The sequence below is a fragment of the Oreochromis niloticus genome, unplaced genomic scaffold (assembly GCF_001858045.2).
Source record: "Oreochromis niloticus isolate F11D_XX unplaced genomic scaffold, O_niloticus_UMD_NMBU tig00007760_pilon, whole genome shotgun sequence".
NCBI lineage: Eukaryota > Metazoa > Chordata > Actinopteri > Cichliformes > Cichlidae > Oreochromis > Oreochromis niloticus.
In genome coordinates this window covers 26,285-46,308 of record NW_020328754.1, presented here as the reverse complement: position 1 = coordinate 46,308, position 20,024 = coordinate 26,285, and the positions used below count along the sequence as shown (strand labels likewise).

General features: G+C 40.9%; 1 protein-coding gene and 2 long non-coding RNA genes across 3 annotated transcripts; 1 reads left to right on the top strand and 2 right to left on the bottom strand.

The window, feature by feature from the left end:
- Positions 1-6,261: 6,261 nt before the first annotated feature.
- Positions 6,262-7,494, bottom strand: LOC109200853 (uncharacterized). Its single transcript, XR_002060912.1, has 3 exons — positions 7,220-7,494; positions 7,000-7,110; positions 6,262-6,349 (listed from the first exon to the last, which is right to left on the bottom strand). It is a non-coding gene; the product is annotated as an uncharacterized LOC109200853 (long non-coding RNA).
- Positions 7,495-10,282: 2,788 nt separating this feature from the next.
- Positions 10,283-15,437, top strand: LOC109200854 (uncharacterized). Its single transcript, XM_019356412.2, has 3 exons — positions 10,283-11,141; positions 11,461-11,601; positions 14,346-15,437. Exons 1-3 carry the CDS (start codon positions 10,968-10,970, stop codon positions 14,649-14,651), a joined length of 621 nt encoding a protein of 206 aa, XP_019211957.1. The 5' UTR covers positions 10,283-10,967; the 3' UTR covers positions 14,652-15,437.
- Positions 15,438-17,057: 1,620 nt separating this feature from the next.
- On the bottom strand, positions 17,058-17,607 carry LOC109200855 (uncharacterized). The gene is made up of 3 exons (XR_002060913.2): positions 17,547-17,607; positions 17,320-17,443; positions 17,058-17,113 (listed from the first exon to the last, which is right to left on the bottom strand). It is a non-coding gene; the product is annotated as an uncharacterized LOC109200855 (long non-coding RNA).
- Between the last annotated feature and the right edge of the window lie 2,417 nt (positions 17,608-20,024).

The following is a 20,024-nucleotide window of genomic DNA, read 5'->3' as shown; positions in this document are numbered from 1 at the left end:
GTGTGAAGGGCAAGCTTTACTTACACAGCCTCACACACAGTAGATTTTTAAAGTTTTTGGGGACAATGGTTTAGCCACAGATGTAACTTCTACTTTTGATAAAGGCCACTCCACCTGTTTATTTCTTAAGAAATTAAGCTCTCATTTATAAATGTCTACACAATAATAGACACCGTGTGCTCTGTGACATTATAGTCTTCCACTGCTGCTTCCAGCGGTTTGCATTTTAAACTCCCAACCTTTCAGGTTGTTATGAACGACTTATATTTCTAACATTTGTGATATAAAAGTGAACCATGTGGGTTTTTAATTTTCTGTGTGATGGAATGACTTAAGACGCAAGTTATTTAAACAATTCTAAATGACAGTGTGATAGCCATAGTACTTAGTGCGGGTCAAATATGTTAAGGATAATGTTTATCAATGTAAAATTGCAAAGAACCTTTGAATAGATTATAACATTTTGTAAACAGTTACCTCAGAACCTGTACTGTCAGCCCTGTGTATGTAAGGTGAAACTTTCCACAGCACATCCACTTAAGTAACTAAACACATAAAGTCACCCTTTACCAATAATCCACTGCTCCTTGAAAAAAGTAGCACAAACAGACAACTGACTCAGCAATGATGAGTAGAGCTACCCCTAGGCCGAGACTCAAGCAGAAGGAAATTAAAAGTTTTGGTTTTTGCGGCTCGAAAAATTAAAGAAAGTATGTTTAATAATTCAACAAGACCTACACTTTCAACACATACATTATACGTGCTTTAGAAGACATAGCGTACATTTTCACTGCTATGCATATGATACCCACTTTTATTGGTTAAACTGCCGGGATGTCTTAGACACATAATGAGCTTTAATTTTCTGCTTCTAAGTTCAGATAAAACTGAGGTTATTGTTACGGGTCGTAAAAATCTTAGAAACACTGTCTAACAAAATCCTTACTCTGGACGGCATTGCCTTGAGTAGTCTGTTGTAGTGATTTGGCACATTATAAGTAAAATGGAAACATACAATCCCATAGCACCACATCAACATTTATTTATATACAAAAATAAAAAGGCTTTTTACAGAAAAGAATTGTAACTTCATATTTTATCAACGATTACGCGGGTACATAGGGTAAGTCCTCATCATTATCCCATAGCGGCTCCGGTAATCTCTCAGGACCTTGGAAGGGTGGCCATGCCCAGTCTACCTCATCAATGTCGGGAGAGTCGCCGAAATACAAAAATCTTCCTCGTTGTCAGTGTCCATAGTCCACAGTTGCGGTGGTGAGGGGGGTGGGCTCCACTCTGATACTGGTGAACACGGTGCGTCTTCACACCAATCTTCAAATGCAGGGCTCTCGGATGGCTCTTCAGAGAGTAAAGATTGCCCAGCATCCCTGATAGTACCAAGTACCAAGCATGTACCAGATTCAGACACTTTGATGGTTGACTGAGCAGAAGGGTTGGAAGATGCCATTTTCATGGAGAATTTCAAACCCAACAGATGAGAATTACCGTTCTTTTCCAATGTTGCAACTGCTAGAGAGACACAGTGGCCAACTCTACGGTTTTTGAAAATTGTTGCCACTCCTACCCACACCCTTTAAGATCAACCCCCTTCCAGATCACGCCCCCTCCTGTTATTTTAAAAAGAACACCGCCGTCTCATTCCTTCAAACCTTTTTTTTTTTTTAGCTCAAAAACCAGAAGTATGGCCTCTACAGCCCTGCGCCACACTGAGGAGGAGGAAAGTTCTGCGGCCGAGGGCACAATAGTACCCGACACGCCCGGTTACTATCGCCCCTTGGAGAAGCATCAGCAGCAAGCCGATGAGCTTGACGGTTGGGCATCTTCTTTTTTCATCGATACCGTGAAAACCGCGGTGTATCATCTAGTCAACCTAGTAATCAACAGGTACCTCACTGACGAATGCAACGGCTGTAAGTCCGATCAACCCCGCCAGAGACAGCACGAGTGTCTGCAAGTCTTGGAGGATGACTTTTACGCTGAAAATTATCACAGCATCAGAAAAAGACTCCTCACCCCACGTTTCATTCCATCTATTCAACGGCTTCTGATTGCTCGCAACATCAAAATGGACGACGTCAAAGTCCGCATGGTGGCGGAAACTCTCTTGCACGAACTGAAATCGGAAAGGAAAGTCTTTGACGCCATAGCCGAGGCATACACCAATCTGGTGGGGTTGGACATGGTGAAAATCAGGCAGTTACGGCTGGTCGCAGAGTGTTACAAAGGAGGCTGCTAATTTTTCTCTGAAAGACTGATTTTTCTTTCTTAAAACGTGTAACCTGCATTTTACCAAACAATGTATCCAACATTTAGTGCATTTAAAAAAACAACAACAAAAAACCGTGTACCCGCGTAATCGTTGATAAAATATGAAGTTACAATTCTTTTCTGTAAAAAGCCTTTTTATTTTTGTATATAAATAAATGTTGATGTGGTGCTATGGGATTGTATGTTTCCATTTTACTTATAATGTGCCAAATCACTACAACAGACTACTCAAGGCAATGCCGTCCAGAGTAAGGATTTTGTTAGACAGTGTTTCTAAGATTTTTACGACCCGTAACAATAACCTCAGTTTTATCTGAACTTAGAAGCAGAAAATTAAAGCTCATTATGTGTCTAAGACATCCCGGCAGTTTAACCAATAAAAGTGGGTATCATATGCATAGCAGTGAAAATGTACGCTATGTCTTCTAAAGCACGTATAATGTATGTGTTGAAAGTGTAGGTCTTGTTGAATTATTAAACATACTTTCTTTAATTTTTCGAGCCGCAAAAACCAAAACTTTTAATTTCCTTCTGCTTGAGTCTCGGCCTAGGGGTAGCTCTACTCATCATTGCTGAGTCAGTTGTCTGTTTGTGCTACTTTTTTCAAGGAGCAGTGGATTATTGGTAAAGGGTGACTTTATGTGTTTAGTTACTTAAGTGGATGTGCTGTGGAAAGTTTCACCTTACATACACAGGGCTGACAGTACAGGTTCTGAGGTAACTGTTTACAAAATGTTATAATCTATTCAAAGGTTCTTTGCAATTTTACATTGATAAACATTATCCTTAACATATTTGACCCGCACTAAGTACTATGGCTATCACACTGTCATTTAGAATTGTTTAAATAACTTGCGTCTTAAGTCATTCCATCACACAGAAAATTAAAAAACCCACATGGTTCACTTTTATATCACAAAATGTTAGAAATATAAGTCGTTCATAACAACCTGAAAGGTTGGGAGTTTAAAATGCAAACCGCTGGAAGCAGCAGTGGAAGACTATAATGTCACAGAGCACACGGTGTCTATTATTGTGTAGACATTTATAAATGAGAGCTTAATTTCTTAAGAAATAAACAGGTGGAGTGGCCTTTATCAAAAGTAGAAGTTACATCTGTGGCTAAACCATTGTCCCCAAAAACTTTAAAAATCTACTGTGTGTGAGGCTGTGTAAGTAAAGCTTGCCCTTCACACCCGCGTGTAACAAACCATTTGTTGGGGGTTGTGGATTTGACACTTCAGCATTGTGAAAGTGGGGAAACACGTTTGTGGCTGAGGATAGGATTTCTGCTTACAACTTAGAATCTCCGTTCTAAATGAAATTCAGATGTTTTTTAAGTGTGGCTAATGTATTATTTGACTTCTAAGGCACACACACACACACACACACACACACACACACACACACACACACACACACACACAAGAACAACAACAACAACACAGAGAAGAAGAAGAGGGGCCAGTTTTACTACGCTTCATAAAAAACGCAATCATGCATCTTCCAACTGTATCTTTCTGTTCTGGCTTTAGAATCATTGGTTGTTTACTGATCCGTACTTTGGGAGTCATACTGTTGTGATACTGGGGAGAAAAGGGTAAGGTTTGATAGACTAAACCATTACACACAAAACTTCAAAACCTAAAGAGTGAGTGAGACTGCTAGCTGTGTGGTTCAGCAATAAACTCATCTACAAATGTGTTAGTAAAGAGTGACGTGTACTTCTGTCACATTAAGCAACGGTTTAAGAAATTTCACTGCAAACTATAAAAGGAATCTGGATTTAAATAGAACATGGTAGTGATGGATTAAGTGCAGGAACCACTAGTATAAGGGGTCTATGGAACAAATTTCCTTCAGCGTTCAAAATGACCAAAGTGAGGACTACAAGCGTTTCTCTCAGTTGGTTGTGTTTAGGGAAAAAGCAGCTAAATACACTGAGACTGCTCCACATTGTTAGCGAGTTAACTCTGGATGTCTGTGGGTTTTGTCAAACTTGTTGTGAACAAAAGCAGAAAAACAGTAAAAGATGCAGACGGTGAAAGTCTGGTTTATTTTATGAACACAATGAAACATTTTACAGTCCGCAGAGCAAAGTAGCATACATGATAAATAGATACACATAACACGGACAGTGAGAAGTAAACCTCATCGTCTTACCACATGTTATTTTCTGTAAACCACAGAAATTAGTGTTTTAAAGACATCTATTAAAAACATTACTGAAGTGACACTTTAACGATGCTTCATATCACAGTGTTTATGATGATAAAACATGTTCTCTCATTAGCACATGTCTGTGCTGTCACTTGTCATGAAAATGTCCAGAGCCTGGGTTCAAGCTTCCTCTTCAATCACCATTGATCATTAATAGGTCCACAAAAGATTTGTTACATTATGCCCATAAACAACATGCTTTTATAGAAATCATTGTGACACAAAATATTTAGATTCTTGTTTCACAATTTGCATGAACTCAAAATCTTTAGAGTTTCATATTTATAAAGTATCGCAAATAATACATTTATACCATCGTATGAGCTACACTTCTTGTAAAAAAATGATTGGAAACGCGTTTGAAAAAGCTCCTGCTGTGACCTTCCTTCTGTGAGGGCACACACACACACACACACACACACACACACACACACACACACACACACACACACAGAGAGAGAGAGAGAGAGAGAGAGAGAGAGGGGAGATCGTTAATACAAAGCATTGGAGTCGGTTTTGGATTTTCACTTGTTGTTGGTTTTAATATGAACAGTCACATAAAATTCATTCCAATTTTTTGCCTTTGCTTCAATTAGGATGTTTCTTTAAATCTACAACGCCTTCCTTTTCAAAAAGTTTACTGACATAGTAAAGAAGTAGCTAGGGAACTCCGTGAGTATGAGCAACAATAGCTTAAGGACACTATGTCCAATAAAGAGAAATTCATCATCTGCAGTTCGTGAAAAAAAGCACAATATTAAAAACAATTCAGCAGACCCTCAGAGTGCGGATACAAACTGTTTTCAACTGTAGAGGTTAACTTCATGCACTTATCAACATACAGTTTAGAGGCTTGCATTAGAGTGCTTTGGTGCTTGGGCCTCTTTTATTTAGCACGTTTATACCATTGTGAATGTAGCTATATAATTAAATACACTCAAGAGTCTATCGTATGTTTGTCATGCAACTAAAAATTCGTAAATATATTTTTAAATCAGTAACTTTGCAAATTTAGAGGATTTGTTTTCGGACAACATATGTGTCACATTTTAAACAGGGTTTGAATAATCAGCACTGACATACAGACATTTATGCGCTGGGTATAACAGACATGCTTACCGTGTGAAAGGCCCCACTGATGTCTTGGAGCAGAGAAACACTCTGTATTGTTGCTTTTCTCTATTGTATAAGCAGAGTCGACCGCGAATGACTAAGATGTCGGTGTTGACAAGTTTTTTTATTTCATTCACACAGACAATGAATACTGAACAACATACATTAAACCAGGTGTCTCCCAGCCCAGTAGTTACCAATCATGCGAAGCATGGCTGGTTTAACACGACGGGCATAACGACTTGCTTCTAGCAGCTGCGCAATATTGTCGTTAATTGCGCATACTATATGTTGTGATGATCTCAGTTCAGTCATGGTGTGTTCTGCAATTCTGCTGAATTGTGTTTTAGTCCCATCGTCTGTGTACGAGCGTACAAACAGGCGAATGGCAGGGATGAATCGGAATGTCTTGAGCCTCAGCATCACATCGTCGTAGTAGGTGTCAAAGTAATACTCGGGCAGTTCGAGCAAACAACTGTGTTGCACCTGACTGGGTTGAGCTGTTCGACATCCGTAGCATGTTTCCTGTAGAAAGGCGTTTAATGCCAACATCACCAGGTGATGGGTTGCAAGCTTGATGTCGATAATGGTTTCCTCACACAGACCCGATCCTGTAGGATCCTGCAGCAGCTGAGGAGAGGGGGAGGAGGTGGTGGGGTCTGGATTAGCAGCGCAGGCGGTGGGGAGTCTGACGAGTCTGAGAGGTCCCACGCTTGCATGTTTCGCTCTGAAAATGGGAGCAATAAAAAAAGATTTTATATTTTGTTGCATAGATACACACACACACACACACACATACGCTCTCACACACACACACACACACGCACACACCCTCTCTCACACACACACACACACACACACACACACACACACACACACACGCACACACACACACATATTTATGCCGCTGTATAAAACCCTATCCTTAAACCATGTAGTGCGGCTCTTCTATGCTCAGAGGGTAAGGATTTAACCTCCAGTTTTCAACCCCTCTGGCACCAACAAGACTTTCCCTGTCATCACATACCCTGAGAATAATAAAGTCATCGGGTCTACGGTTAAAACGATCAGCCTCGCACTGTAAAGCTCAGGGCCTGTTGGACTGTTCCACTGGGAAACATACAGCATCTCTGGGACAAACAACAGTGCGAAAGAGTTTCCAGTTTCTAGTAGACATGCGTTGTGACTCCCCCCCCCCCCCAAACACTCCCTCACCACAATCTACGCGAAGTATAACTGCTCCGTTGGTATATTTAACGGTATACACATACCTATTACTGCCTTGCTATTCTAACTTAAATTTAGACCCATCTACGACGCTTTTACAGCGTTGCTTTTTACGATGAGGGCATCGGGTACATACACCTGTACACGTACCTAGAGCTTCTGTGGCTTGGACGATGTTCTGACTGTTCGTCATGGTTGATCCCGACGTCATCCCGCACTCCTTAGTTAGAGGTGTTGTTTGCCCTATATAGCTTTGTGATCCTGTAGAAAGAATGAGAAATACACATTTAAATGTTACTATGTGTGAAACAGGTAAGATTACTTCTAAACAATGAGGCACAAGCTGTTTTGTGTGAGAAGAAATACAAACCTTGTGTATGTGCCGCGTGGGATGTCCCAGTGTGCCATGTTCCTAAAAATCAGGCTTTTGTTTAGAAGAGAAAACATTTTGAATATTTTTTGATATACAGTTGTATAAATTTAAGAATCCGTTATAGTCTTGTTTTACCTACCATATATGCTGTCCATGTTGAAAAGAAGGCTCTTAGGTTTGTTGTCCGTGCTGTGAACAAAGTGTTATGCTCTCAATGGCCGATGTAAAGGGTTAGTGTGGCTGATCAGGGGATTTTTATATAGGTGTGGTTTGTTTCAGCTGGCCTCTGAGATACAGAGATAAATGTGTAAGCAACAGGTGAAAACCTGTTTGAATGGTCAGTGGCAAGATGAAAAACTTTTGGTGGCTCCGATGGACCTGGCTACGCCGGACCTCTGACATAACATAAAGGAGACTGTTTGTATTGAAAACTATGACAGTACATTTGACATGCTCTTGATAAGGATGACCTCTTCTGCTGCCTGTAGGGGGTCTAACTGTAACCCCCCTCTGTCTAACTGTTGCAGAGTTAAGAATCTGAAGTATCAGAGCAGGAATGCCTGCTGTTTGTGGTATTCTGTTTGAAACTATTACCCCCTGTGTGTTTCAGAGCGCTAAAGAAAAAAGCAAAATGTTCCTAAAAACAGTTAAATTAAAAGTAAAATGCTCGTGCTGATGAACGAAGTGTTATGCTCTCAAGGACCGATGTAAGGGTTAGTGTGGCTGATTATGACCTTTTTATATAGGTGGGTTTTGTTTCAGCTGACCTCTGAGATGCAGAGATAAATGTGTGGGGGTGTAAGCAACAGGTGAAAACCTGTTTGAGTGGTCAGTGGCAAGATGAAAAAACTTTTGGTGGCTCCGATGGACCTGGCTACGCTGGACCTCTGTCATGATAAGATCGCTAAAGATAAAGCAAAATGCTCCTAATGCAGTTAAATCATCTATGTGTGTTTGTGCCTAGTAGATAATTAGAGGGCTAGTTGCATTAAAGGAACATTGGGGGTTGTTACAGTGTGGCAAGTTGGGAATATGTGTTTTTTAGAAGGTGGAAAAACTTTCTGTTTAAAAACTATTAGCCTCTGTGTGTTTCAGACCACTAAAGAAAAAAGCAAAATGCTCCTAAAAACAGTTACATTAAATGCTGCGTGTGAATGTGTGTTTTTTAGAAGGTGGAAAAACTTTCTGTTTAAAAATTATTAGCCTCTGTGTGTTTCAGACCACTAAAGAAAAAAGCAAAATGCTCCTAAAAACAGTTACATTAAATGCTGCGTGTGAATGTGTGTTTTTTAGAAGGTGGAAAAACTTTCTGTTTAAAAACTATTAGTCTCTGTGTGTTTCAGAGCCCTAAAGAAAAATACCATAAACTAGTTAAATCATCTATGTCTAAATAACAGAACTCTGAGACCTATACAATCCTTTAAAAAAGAGTTTAATTAAAACACATAATGGTTTCATTAAATAAAACGCTATTAAACACATGTAAACTCATATGACCTCTGAACTCACAAGTCCGTTCACGCGCAAAGTCCGTTCGCGCGCAAGGTCCGTTCGCGCGCACACATGAACGCGGAGGGGATAGGGGAGGGGGGTGTGGGGGTAGGGGGTGGGGGGGGGGGGGGGGGGGGGGGGGGGCAAAAAAGCTGCAGGTATATTACTACTGCTGTCCTCTTGCACAGATTACGCTTTTTAAAAAACTAACAAACACTTTTTTTTAACGTCAACCCATTTTTGGAACTAGATAAATAAAGCATATATAAAAGTCACTACCAAAAACTCATTGCAGCTTCTACCTTGTTATAGGAATGTTGTTTGTGGCTCAAGATGACTTGATTTCATCCATGAAGGATACATTTGATATATGTTTTCACATATTATAGACCAACAAGTTATTATAGCAGTTTAAATACGAGCGATCGGTTTTTGGAAGACGATCATTTTTTTAGCACAACACCGCTAAGCACCAACTCATCCATCCTTTCTCCTTTTCTTCTTTTCATGCCACCACCATGGGAAGTGCCCACAAATGTGTCATTTCACACTGGCAGCAGGCTCGCAGAGCTAGCTGTGGTGCTTGTTCTTCTTCTCTGACTTTGCTGTTTCACCGTGTTTAGATAACGTGCCATCCGCAAACGGTCGCACTCATTTTCGTGCTTTAGCTTTGTACTCACGCGCACACACACGTGCTCACATGCACACACACACACACACGTGTGTGTTAGTTTAGTCTGTTTCAACCTCTCTTCGTGTGGAAACACACATATCTAGAACTATTCTTTAAGGATGTCTGCATTTCACACAACTGTCTAATAGGATAAAATAATTGACATTGTATACCCAAAGGTCAAGTCTGGATAAACGTGTATATGATCTCCAACTTGAATGCAAAGCCAAGGCATATAATTGTGTGGTGTGTCAACTCTAATGTGTTTCCTCTCTGTGCAGGGGGATAACTGAAGCTATCACCTTGCTAATCCTTGCTGTCCAAACTGGCCTCATTGAGCTGCAGGTCATCCACAGAGCCTTCCTCCTCTCTATCGTCCTCTTTATTGTTGCTGCTTCCATCCTGCAGTCCATGCTGGAGATAGCTGATCCTATAGTCCTAGCCCTGGGAGCATCTAGAGGCAACTAAGATAATATACCAAAGACTTTTTTCATGTGTTTATTTTTAAGAAAACTCTGTGTCCCACTGTTTGTTTTATTTTTACTGATCATAAACAACTATTAATAACTATGGGCAGTTAGTCCTGATGCACACTTATATGTAGACCTTGCTGCCACTCTGACCACAGAACGTGTTTGTCCCCAGTGTGCTATAACCTTGCAACCAATGTGTTTTTTCTACCTTGTTTTTTTCTTTTGGGGTTATATTTGCACTAATGTCATTTTTTACTAGCAATGATCCAAAGCTGTTCTGTGGATGTCGGCAACCAAATACCCTCTGATGTCTGTGTACGAGGAAACGGCCCAATCTGTTTGTGTGTAATGAACACAAATGTTGCTCTGTACGTAATCTATATTAAACCAGAGGTGTGTCGATAAATATATATATATATATATACATATACATAAGTAAGACGAGGGCTTGGTTTCTCCAAAGTTTCCTTTCTTTGTTTCTTCACGTGCCTGAGAGCAAAGAGAATTTTTGGATAAGAAGCTGCTGGGAAATCAAGCCCTCTGATCTGAGACCAGCCAGTGTTGCTGCTTCTCCAGTCTATATGACGCATCTTTTAAGCTGGTGTGATCACTCTGCTGCCCTCTACTGTTAGGAGTGGGCTCAGCATGGAGACGCATTAATTAGCGCTCAGCAGTATTACTTACTAGCACTATTATTAAAGGTCTTATTAGTATGAATGACCATATTCTTGACATTGGGAAGCGTGGGCTGCAGGGTTGAGAATGAATACACGATCAGTGTAGGATCAAACCTGACCAACGCTGCTTTGACTTTTTGTGTTCATTTTTTTAAAGAGATGAAATGTAGAGTTTGATGTATTTTGCACATGTTCTTCTGAAAGGTGAACCTAAGGGCTTTTCTGTACACACCTTCTTATTTTAATACCAACACCATTCCTTTGACGTTGATTTTTTTTTTTTTTTCGAACTGCTGTTCGATACTGTTGCCTCTGACTGACAGATGTGTAGAGATGAATTGTAGTTGTGGGGCTGCTCTCCCCGACACTCCCTGCAGATTTTTGTTTAAGATGAATTGTTTTTGTCCATTGAGTTTGTCCAAACACAGTACATGTGCTCCATTGCAGAGGTCCTTCCCCTTGAGTGTGTGGATGTTGAAGATATTGAAGATATTGGTAGTCCTGATGTGAAAGCAGAGCTTCCCTCCCACCTCAGCATCACTAAGGATGTTATGGAGCGCTGCATTCATCTGCTGTCTGATCCCAGCCTCAGGCTCCGACTCAAGGTAGTGTATCAGTAGTTTTATGTAGAGTCAACTGTTGGACTAGTAACAAAAATAATCATTCTTGTGAGGGTAGGACTGCCAGCGTTGGTACAATTCATCCTGTCAGAACTGTGTGGATGACTGTTCACTGGTGTAATGCTCATCAAGGAAAAACATTCAGTCTGGTCCAGGAGTGAAACAGAAATAAGTCTGTGCTGAAGTCGTGCCTGCTCAGGAGTTTGGGCTCTCAATGAAGACCTCAATAATTAGTTTCAGCTCACATATAATCAGGATCAAAACAGAGATAACTGTTAGGTGTGTTGTGCGTCTTTGTCTTTAGGTACTGGACGTGCTGGAGTTGTGCCTTCAGGTGCTGAGTGAGAGGGAAAATGAACTGCTGCCTATGGCTCATCGCTGCTGGCCAGCACTCCTGCAGACACTCACAGCCGATGACCCATTAGCAGTCCTCAGAGCCTTCAGGGTAAGTAAAACAAACCTCTCTTTTCATTACGTGAGTCAAAAGTATTCAAGTCGTCTATAGTTTTAAACTCTTAGTAGTGGAAGAATGAAAGATGGTGCCCAACAACAGGCTTATTTCATTCAGAAATAGTTCTATTATTTTCTTCTTTGGGTTGTAATGTGAAGACTCTTGAAACTAACATTTCTTCTATCAGCACAGAAAAATCACTGTGGATGCCTTCTTAGAGGCTGCTTTTCAAACTGTCTCAGAGAATCACAAAGTAGGACTTTGGGATAAATGAAGCTGATAGTGTTTTGTGATCTTTGGTGCAAGTGTCAGCTGATTCAACTTGTGGGTGTAAATTAGGCTACTCGTCAGCTCCTGTCATCAGCTGGAATATTTTTAAATTTGTTATTCATATTTTTATTGATGAACTGACAAATACAGACACGTTAAGTCTGTAAACAGTCATTTATTCACTCAGAGCTGCTGCTGGGAAATTGTTTCATCAGCTTTTGGATATATACGAGTTTTGTAAATACTACAATTCATCCATGAGTACACAACGGGAAGGTTTTATTGAATTTTGACAGCTTGCTGCTTTTGTACAGGGAGTGCAGAATTATTAGGCAAATGAGTATTTTGTCCACATCATCCTCTTCATGCATGTTGTCTTACTCCAAGCTGTATAGGCTCGAAAGCCTACTACCAATTAAGCATATTAGGTGATGTGCATCTCTGTAATGAGAAGGGGTGTGGTCTAATGACATCAACACCCTATATCAGGTGTGCATAATTATTAGGCAACTTCCTTTCCTTTGGCAAAATGGGTCAAAAGAAGGACTTGACAGGCTCAGAAAAGTCAAAAATAGTGAGATATCTTGCAGAGGGATGCAGCAGTCTTAAAACTGCAAAAGCTTCTGAAGCGTGATCATCAAACAATCAAGAGTTTCATTCAAAATAGTCAACAGGGTCGCAAGAAGCGTGTGGAAAAACCAAGGTGCAAAATAACTGCCCATGAACTGAGAAAAGTCAAGCGTGCAGCTGCCAAGATGCCACTTGCCACCAGTTTGGCCATATTTCAGAGCTGCAACATCACTGGAGTGCCCAAAAGCACAAGGTGTGCAATACTCAGAGACATGGCCAAGGTAAGAAAGGCTGAAAGACGACCACCACTGAACAAGACACACAAGCTGAAACGTCAAGACTGGGCCAAGAAATATCTCAAGACTGATTTTTCTAAGGTTTTATGGACTGATGAAATGAGAGTGAGTCTTGATGGGCCAGATGGATGGGCCCGTGGCTGGATTGGTAAAGGGCAGAGAGCTCCAGTCCGACTCAGATGCCAGCAAGGTGGAGGTGGAGTACTGGTTTGGGCTGGTATCATCAAAGATGAGCTTGTGGGGCCTTTTCGGGTTGAGGATGGAGTCAAGCTCAACTCCCAGTCCTACTGCCAGTTTCTGGAAGACACCTTCTTCAAGCAGTGGTACAGGAAGAAGTCTGCATCCTTCAAGAAAAACATGATTTTCATGCAGGACAATGCTCCATCACACGCGTCCAAGTACTCCACAGCGTGGCTGGCAAGAAAGGGTATAAAAGAAGAAAAACTAATGACATGGCCTCCTTGTTCACCTGATCTGAACCCCATTGAGAACCTGTGGTCCATCATCAAATGTGAGATTTACAAGGAGGGAAAACAGTACACCTCTCTGAACAGTGTCTGGGAGGCTGTGGTTGCTGCTGCACGCAATGTTGATGGTGAACAGATCAAAACACTGACAGAATCCATGGATGGCAGGCTTTGAGTGTCCTTGCAAAGAAAGGTGGCTATATTGGTCGCTGATTTGTTTTTGTTTTGTTTTTGAATGTCAGAAATGTATATTTGTGAATGTGGAGATGTTATATTGGTTTCACTGGTAAAAATAAATAATTGAAATGGGTATATATTTGTTTTTTGTTAAGTTGCCTAATAATTATGCACAGTAATAGTCACGTGCACACACAGATATCCCCCTAAAATAGCTAAAACTAAAAACTACTTCCAAAAACATTCAGCTTTGATATTAATGAGTTTTTTGGGTTCATTGAGAACATGGTTGTTGTTCAATAATAAAATTATTCCTCAAAAATACAACTTGCCTAATAATTCTGCACTCCCTGTAAATGTGTCGCAGCCCCTGGCGTGCACACTCACAACGGCTGAGCGTAAATGGAGACATGCGCGGACGTATTTTACCTCCACAAACACCCGAGACGCAGTTTGCGATACATGTGGCAAGACAGTGAGGTGTTGTGGCAAAAGCACTAACCTCGTCAAACACCTCAGAGTAAATCAGATCACAGAATATGACGAGCTTATGTTGAGGCAAACTGAAGAGGAGGAGGACGGGGACAGGTGCTGCTAGGGCGAGACAGACGTCTCTCATGGAGTCCTTTAGTGCTGCAGGCAGGCAACATGTTCAAATAGCGCACAACTTCAGTTTTATTTCTATATGATGAATTCTGCATTATTAAGTGATAAGAACAAGTAATCTGATGTCCTGTAATCATGATGACACTACAATAAAAAATACAATAAATAAAATACGTTATTGTACAAAGTATCGGTATCGGATCAGTATCGTCGATACCACCCTGAACTTTACTTGGTATCGGATCGGAAAGGAAATCAGTGGTATCGCACATCACTAGTATGAAGCAGTCACATGTCTGAGCTCGTGAGTTTATAGCCGGGTCTAACCCACCTCTTCTCCTTTCTGACTCAGGGCTGCCGTGCAGGTCACCTACAGCTCCACCAGTCACACGTCTGTACGATCAGGGGAGCCCACTGGAGACAAGTCCACAGGAAGCATGTGGAAGATGATTCTGGTGCTGCCGCCTTTAGCTGTGTTATCAGCTGTGTGCTACTACGCCTACATCGTGTGATGAACAGTGGAAGGATTGTTCCATCGATGTCACATCGAGATTCTTTTTTTGTGCTTCACCACTTTTTACTTGGACTCTGCTACAGTAGCTTCACATTCTGCTGTCCAACTTTAAAGCCAAAGCTTCTAGTGACCAGCCAGTTTTGAGTTTTTACAACTGTAATACTGTCGATTATGTTATTGTTAATACAGGAAAAAAGTGGGACTGTCAGGTAATATCTGTGCTGACCTTGCAGTTGCAGTTATTATTACTCTGTAGCTGTACTCTATAGTTATTACTCTGCTAGAATCATTTTACTGTTGAAAATAATACTTATTTATCTGTTACTGGCCTTTGGTGCAGCTCCCCACTTCATCTTCTGTCTGAAACAACTGTTTTAACTCCTCTAACATTAAAGCCATCCATGTATCCTTTTTCTTATCTAATTCAGGGTCAAATGTAATTGTTGAATGACAGTTTTAAGCAGTGTCCTTTTTTATTATTTTCTATTTACCCGAGTTTTGAGATGTACTTAATCATGTGGCACCAGAGAAAGAAAACCGAAGAAGATTCAAAACACTGGACTCACACTGAGTCGTTGTGTCGACAGTGACAGTAGACAAGTTGATTACAGCGCTGTGTAACAAGTTTACACCTGCCTCTGTCCAGTTTATCCAAACCTGCTACATAGGATTTAAAATGTTACTTTAAATCTAAAATGCTGTCTTCCTGCTGTTCTGTAAAGTATCACTCCTAAACAGTGTGTGCGTCAGTGTAACAGTGTGTAATAATAATAATAATACAGTTTCTTAGTCACTGTAAAGCAGAAAGAATTAAACTCTTAATAAAATGTGACTGACAAGAAATGTAACGAGGCAAATTGTTAAAGGTATTTTTTGTAAAAATAAAAAAAAATCAGAAAATGTAATGAAGACATTTTACAAGAAACCGTATGTCTGAATATCTGACATCATTTTTGTTGCTATCTTGATAGACCACTTCTTAGTGATCTAATGTTTCCATGTTCTTCTGGCTAGAAACAGCAGCAGGCTAAGAATGACAGTAACATGGATTCTGTGTTATGGTCAGTGAGCTGGACTGTTACTGGAATGTCTCAGCAGATGGGATGCTGCGCTGACACACTGACCATGATGTGGTTTAAAGTACTGTGTGCCAGCACACCCTGCTTGGGCCCTTCTGGATCTGAAAATGAAGCCAAATGAAGAAATGCCAAAAAAACTGTAGGACCTCTAAGTGCTGCTCCAGGCCGCGTGTAAAACGTCCGGCTGTATAGCATAAAAAGCATGTTTGCAGATGTCAAAGGAAAACCTGGAAGGAGAGCAAGAAACACAAACTCAGTTTATTTCGTGTACACGGGCGAAGCTTACTGCGTGGCAAGACACAAGCAAGTCGCGCAGAGCCTCAGTCCGTTCTTTATTTTATAGCAGAGAATAGATTACACAGCATCTCTAGGTGGAGCATATGTAATAGAAAAACATCTCTAGATATGGTTATCGCATGAATGGCCGTTATCCATAAGACAAGAGGAACTAGTATCTTTTGTCATATCAGCTTCAGGTTGGAACGGTCTCTGCCTGAGCGTGTGTGACTTTGTAACTTCCTTACGCATGCTTCTGTTCCTTAATCTGTAGGTTACAGCCACATCATGTTCTCACAAGAAATTATACTTAAGCAAAATAAAGGTTATCAAAGTAAGTAAAAGTAAAAATCTCTTAACATCCACATTCTCCCATTTAATATGCTGCATAACAGCCAGAAGAATGAGGTTGTGGTTGTTGATGATTTCAAAGTCTTTCACAGCCTCTTCTTTGGTTGGGCCGCTGAAGTTGCAGTCCAAGTTTCCCTTTCCTGCTCCTTTAGTGCTCACAGTGAAACGAGTGGGTTTGTTCAGGCCCAAGCTACGCCTGTAATGGAGAGCTTCACGTCATCCTAATACTACAATGAGCCATTTTACTTCCCATCTCCTCCTTTCTTTAGATTAACAGGATTTGCAGAGGGGCAGCACCCAGTGCTTGTTAGCTGGTGATGGCTTGTTGGCTTTAAACCCCGCCCCTCAAAAAAAAAGAACAAACAAACAAAACAACACAACCCCACCATCACCACCTGGATGACAAATATTTTCCTAAACTAAAGAGCAGGAACAGTGGCTTACTGGTTCAAATAACAAATAGTCCAGAATATACCCTTTTTTTGTGACTCATCTTTGGAAACTGCTGCTACTACTGCTTTGACTGGTACACAGTTCAAGTGACAGCTCAAAAGGACCTGTTTACATTAGCATAAAAACTATAACCCTTTTTCATGTTTATTCTTGTTTTTAAATCCTTGCGATTGTGATTTTCAATTTGATCTTGTCAATTTCGTCAAACATTTTCATAAAAGTGTTATGAAGAGTTGTTCCATGTAGTATGACGGAAAACATTCCGACCGTATTATAGACCAATAAACTAAATAAACAGACTGTTTTTTGTTAGCACTCTCTGACTTTGTGAGGCAGTACAGGTATTCTTACCACTGCGGCTGAGTCCTGGTCCCTCTGCCTTGAGAAGGATCCACTTTGACCCTGAACGGTGTCATTGGAATAGCCTAAACCCAAACAGCCTTTGTCCTGATGGCAGAGGACAAAGGCTGTGTTAGCATGTTACCTTTGCAGGTAATGCTCTACAGTCATTTTTAGCCTCAAACAGCAGGTGGGTTGAATAAGTTTCCCTGTAATATCTGTTTCTAAACATGTTACTGTTGTTTGGAATATTTCTTTGACATGAGAACATGTTTGCGCTCTTTACTCTCACACACAGTTTTATGGAGCTTTACCTTGACCAGACTCTGAGCAGTCAACAGTGAAGTATGTCGGCTGGAAGGCTTTGAGGCCCGTCTTTGCCACTCCAGGGTCAGAGACCTTCACCTTGTTTGGATGACAGTCTGCTCCGATATTCATCTGTGGGCACAAACACCAAAACTCAAGAGACTTTTCAGTGAGAAGAAAAGACAAACCCTGCATGCAAGAGTGAAAGTGAGAGTGTGTGTGAGTGCATACTCACCCTGAATGGACTCTCAGTCTCCCCAGGAGACCATCACAGTCTGCTTCACAGGCTTACGTGGGGTGTAGGTGCAGGTGTATGTGCTGTTGCCATTATCCTTAACCTGGACATCCACAGAATTGACTTCACCATCCTGTGCAGAAGACAAGGGATTAGTTCAATCAGATTTAACACACCGTAGTTTTCGGACCATAAGGCGCACTGTTGATGAACAGGTCTGGTTTTATACATGAGGCGCACTGGATTATAAAACGCATTAAGCGAAACAAAACAGTCAGATAAGTCAAACTTTACTCAACTCTTTCTTCTAGCTTCCTCTACTTCCGTACCATTGATTCATTAATGTTGAAATCTCTCACAGCTGCTCTATTCTCATGTTCTACTGCGTGACTGACAGCCTTGAGTTTGAAATCCGCTTCGTAAGCATGTCTCTTAACAGGTGCCATTTTGGGGTCCTTATCCACACACGATACAGTAATATTATGTTGAAGCGCAGTGCGTATCACTCCGCGAGGCTCCTGACTACGTAACCGTGACGCTCCGACAATCCATCAAGCGGTGCGACTTCGTAGCTTACCAAAGTCGTACTAAAACATTTTTTGACAGATTTTTGAGCGCCGTGTATTACATAAAATCGGTTCAAGGTCAGTAAGCACAACCACAATTCATACATAAGGCGCACAATTAAAGGATTTTAAGTGCGACTCATACTCTGAAAATACGGTACATGCAATATATTTAACATATTTGTGGTCATATACAAAGCCAGATATACCTGGGCTATAATTTTCAGAGGAGCTTTTCCTCCTTGCTTGGCATCAACTGTGAATTCAGTGGGTTTTCCAACAGCCAGACCACTGCTCTGAAGGCCTGGACCGTACGCCTTAACCTAGAGAAAACTATTTTAAACAAACAATTAAAAAAGGAACAAGTCAAAGATCTACTACAGCCAAAGAAGATCATTTACAGACTATAGCGCTGTGAAAAATATTTGCCTCCTTTCTGATTTCGTATCTTATTCCATATTTGTCACACTTACACGTTTCAGATCAATACATTTATAATATTAGACAAGAATGTGTAATATTAAACGGCAGTTTTCAAGGGGAAAAAGCGATCCAAACATACTTGGTCCTATATGAAAAAGTAATTGCACCTAAAACCCGATACCTTGTGTCTCACCTCTGACACCAAGAACTGCAGCAAGCGTTTGGTGCTAGAGGTCACATTTTGAGTTTGTGAGGATATTTAAGGCAGACACACGTAGTTAGCGGCAGGTGTGTTGTTGATCGAGAGGGCTTAGCCTCCACAGGAGAGCTTTCAGCCATGAAAAGTGTGTCCATCACAAGCCCACCACCATGATCTCAGGTCTTGAGGCAACAATCATGAAAACTAATCTTAACTGAGAGTGTTGGATGTCCTCATTGTTGCAGAGCACACGGACAGCATACTCACCTGGTTCTGTGGGCCCGCAGCACATGTCACACCATCCATCACCCTTGTCATCACATTCAGTCTTGGTCTGAGAGAAACCTGAAGAGAAATAGAGCAACTTCAGAGAAGAAACTGAAGCTGATCAGCACATGCTTTCAGGACCCCCCTTGTACCAACATTGTCTCCAACAGCCTCCATCACAAAGTCAGCAGATTTACCAACAACGCCTCCTTCCAGTCCAGGACCCCAGGCCCTCACCTTCTGCTGGCCAGCCTCAGTGCCAATCTTAGCCTCCATGGGACTAACCAGAGCATAGAATGATCAGTCACAATGACAAGTTGGAGTATTCCAGTTATTGTACTGTTTGCATGCCCATGTGTAGCTGCATGGAATATGTTCCAGGTGTGGTGGGCTAATACTCAAATCCATACACACCATCGCCAACATCTTTCTGTTTACACAAACCCTCAAGACCCTCTGTGAACACAGCAAAATGCCTTTGCATTATTTCTTTTAATCAAGTCTTATCTGATCATTTGAGGAAGAAAGAAAACACAAGCGTCCCCAGTCTGTTTATAGTAAAACCAGAAACCATAAATTAACAATTCACTTTAATCATGCATTAACAATTTGTTGGTCGCTTAGAACAACATTTAAAAAACAAAAAAAACATAGCTCAGAGTATAAATCCCTTTGAGGCAATAATAATTTTAGGTTACTTTACAAAAGTAAAAAGAAAAACAAAGGTACATTTTAAAATCCTTTGTTTATGAACAGAATTCTTCCTGTTGGACACAAGAAGCAGACTCCAAAAAACCTTTGAGACTCTGCAGAAGTCTGATTAGGCTGCTGTTCATGCAACTGGCTCACTGTGGTGTGATAATAGTGTACTTCTTGCAAACAGTTTGCAACAAAAAACTGAACGTCCTTCACATGATCCAAAGTGGGCCCTTCAAACAGTCCAGCACCTGGAACTGTTTGTGTACTTAATAATATACTGGTGAGCTTCTCTAAGTTACAGTAGCTTGTGTTAGTATGTGTACA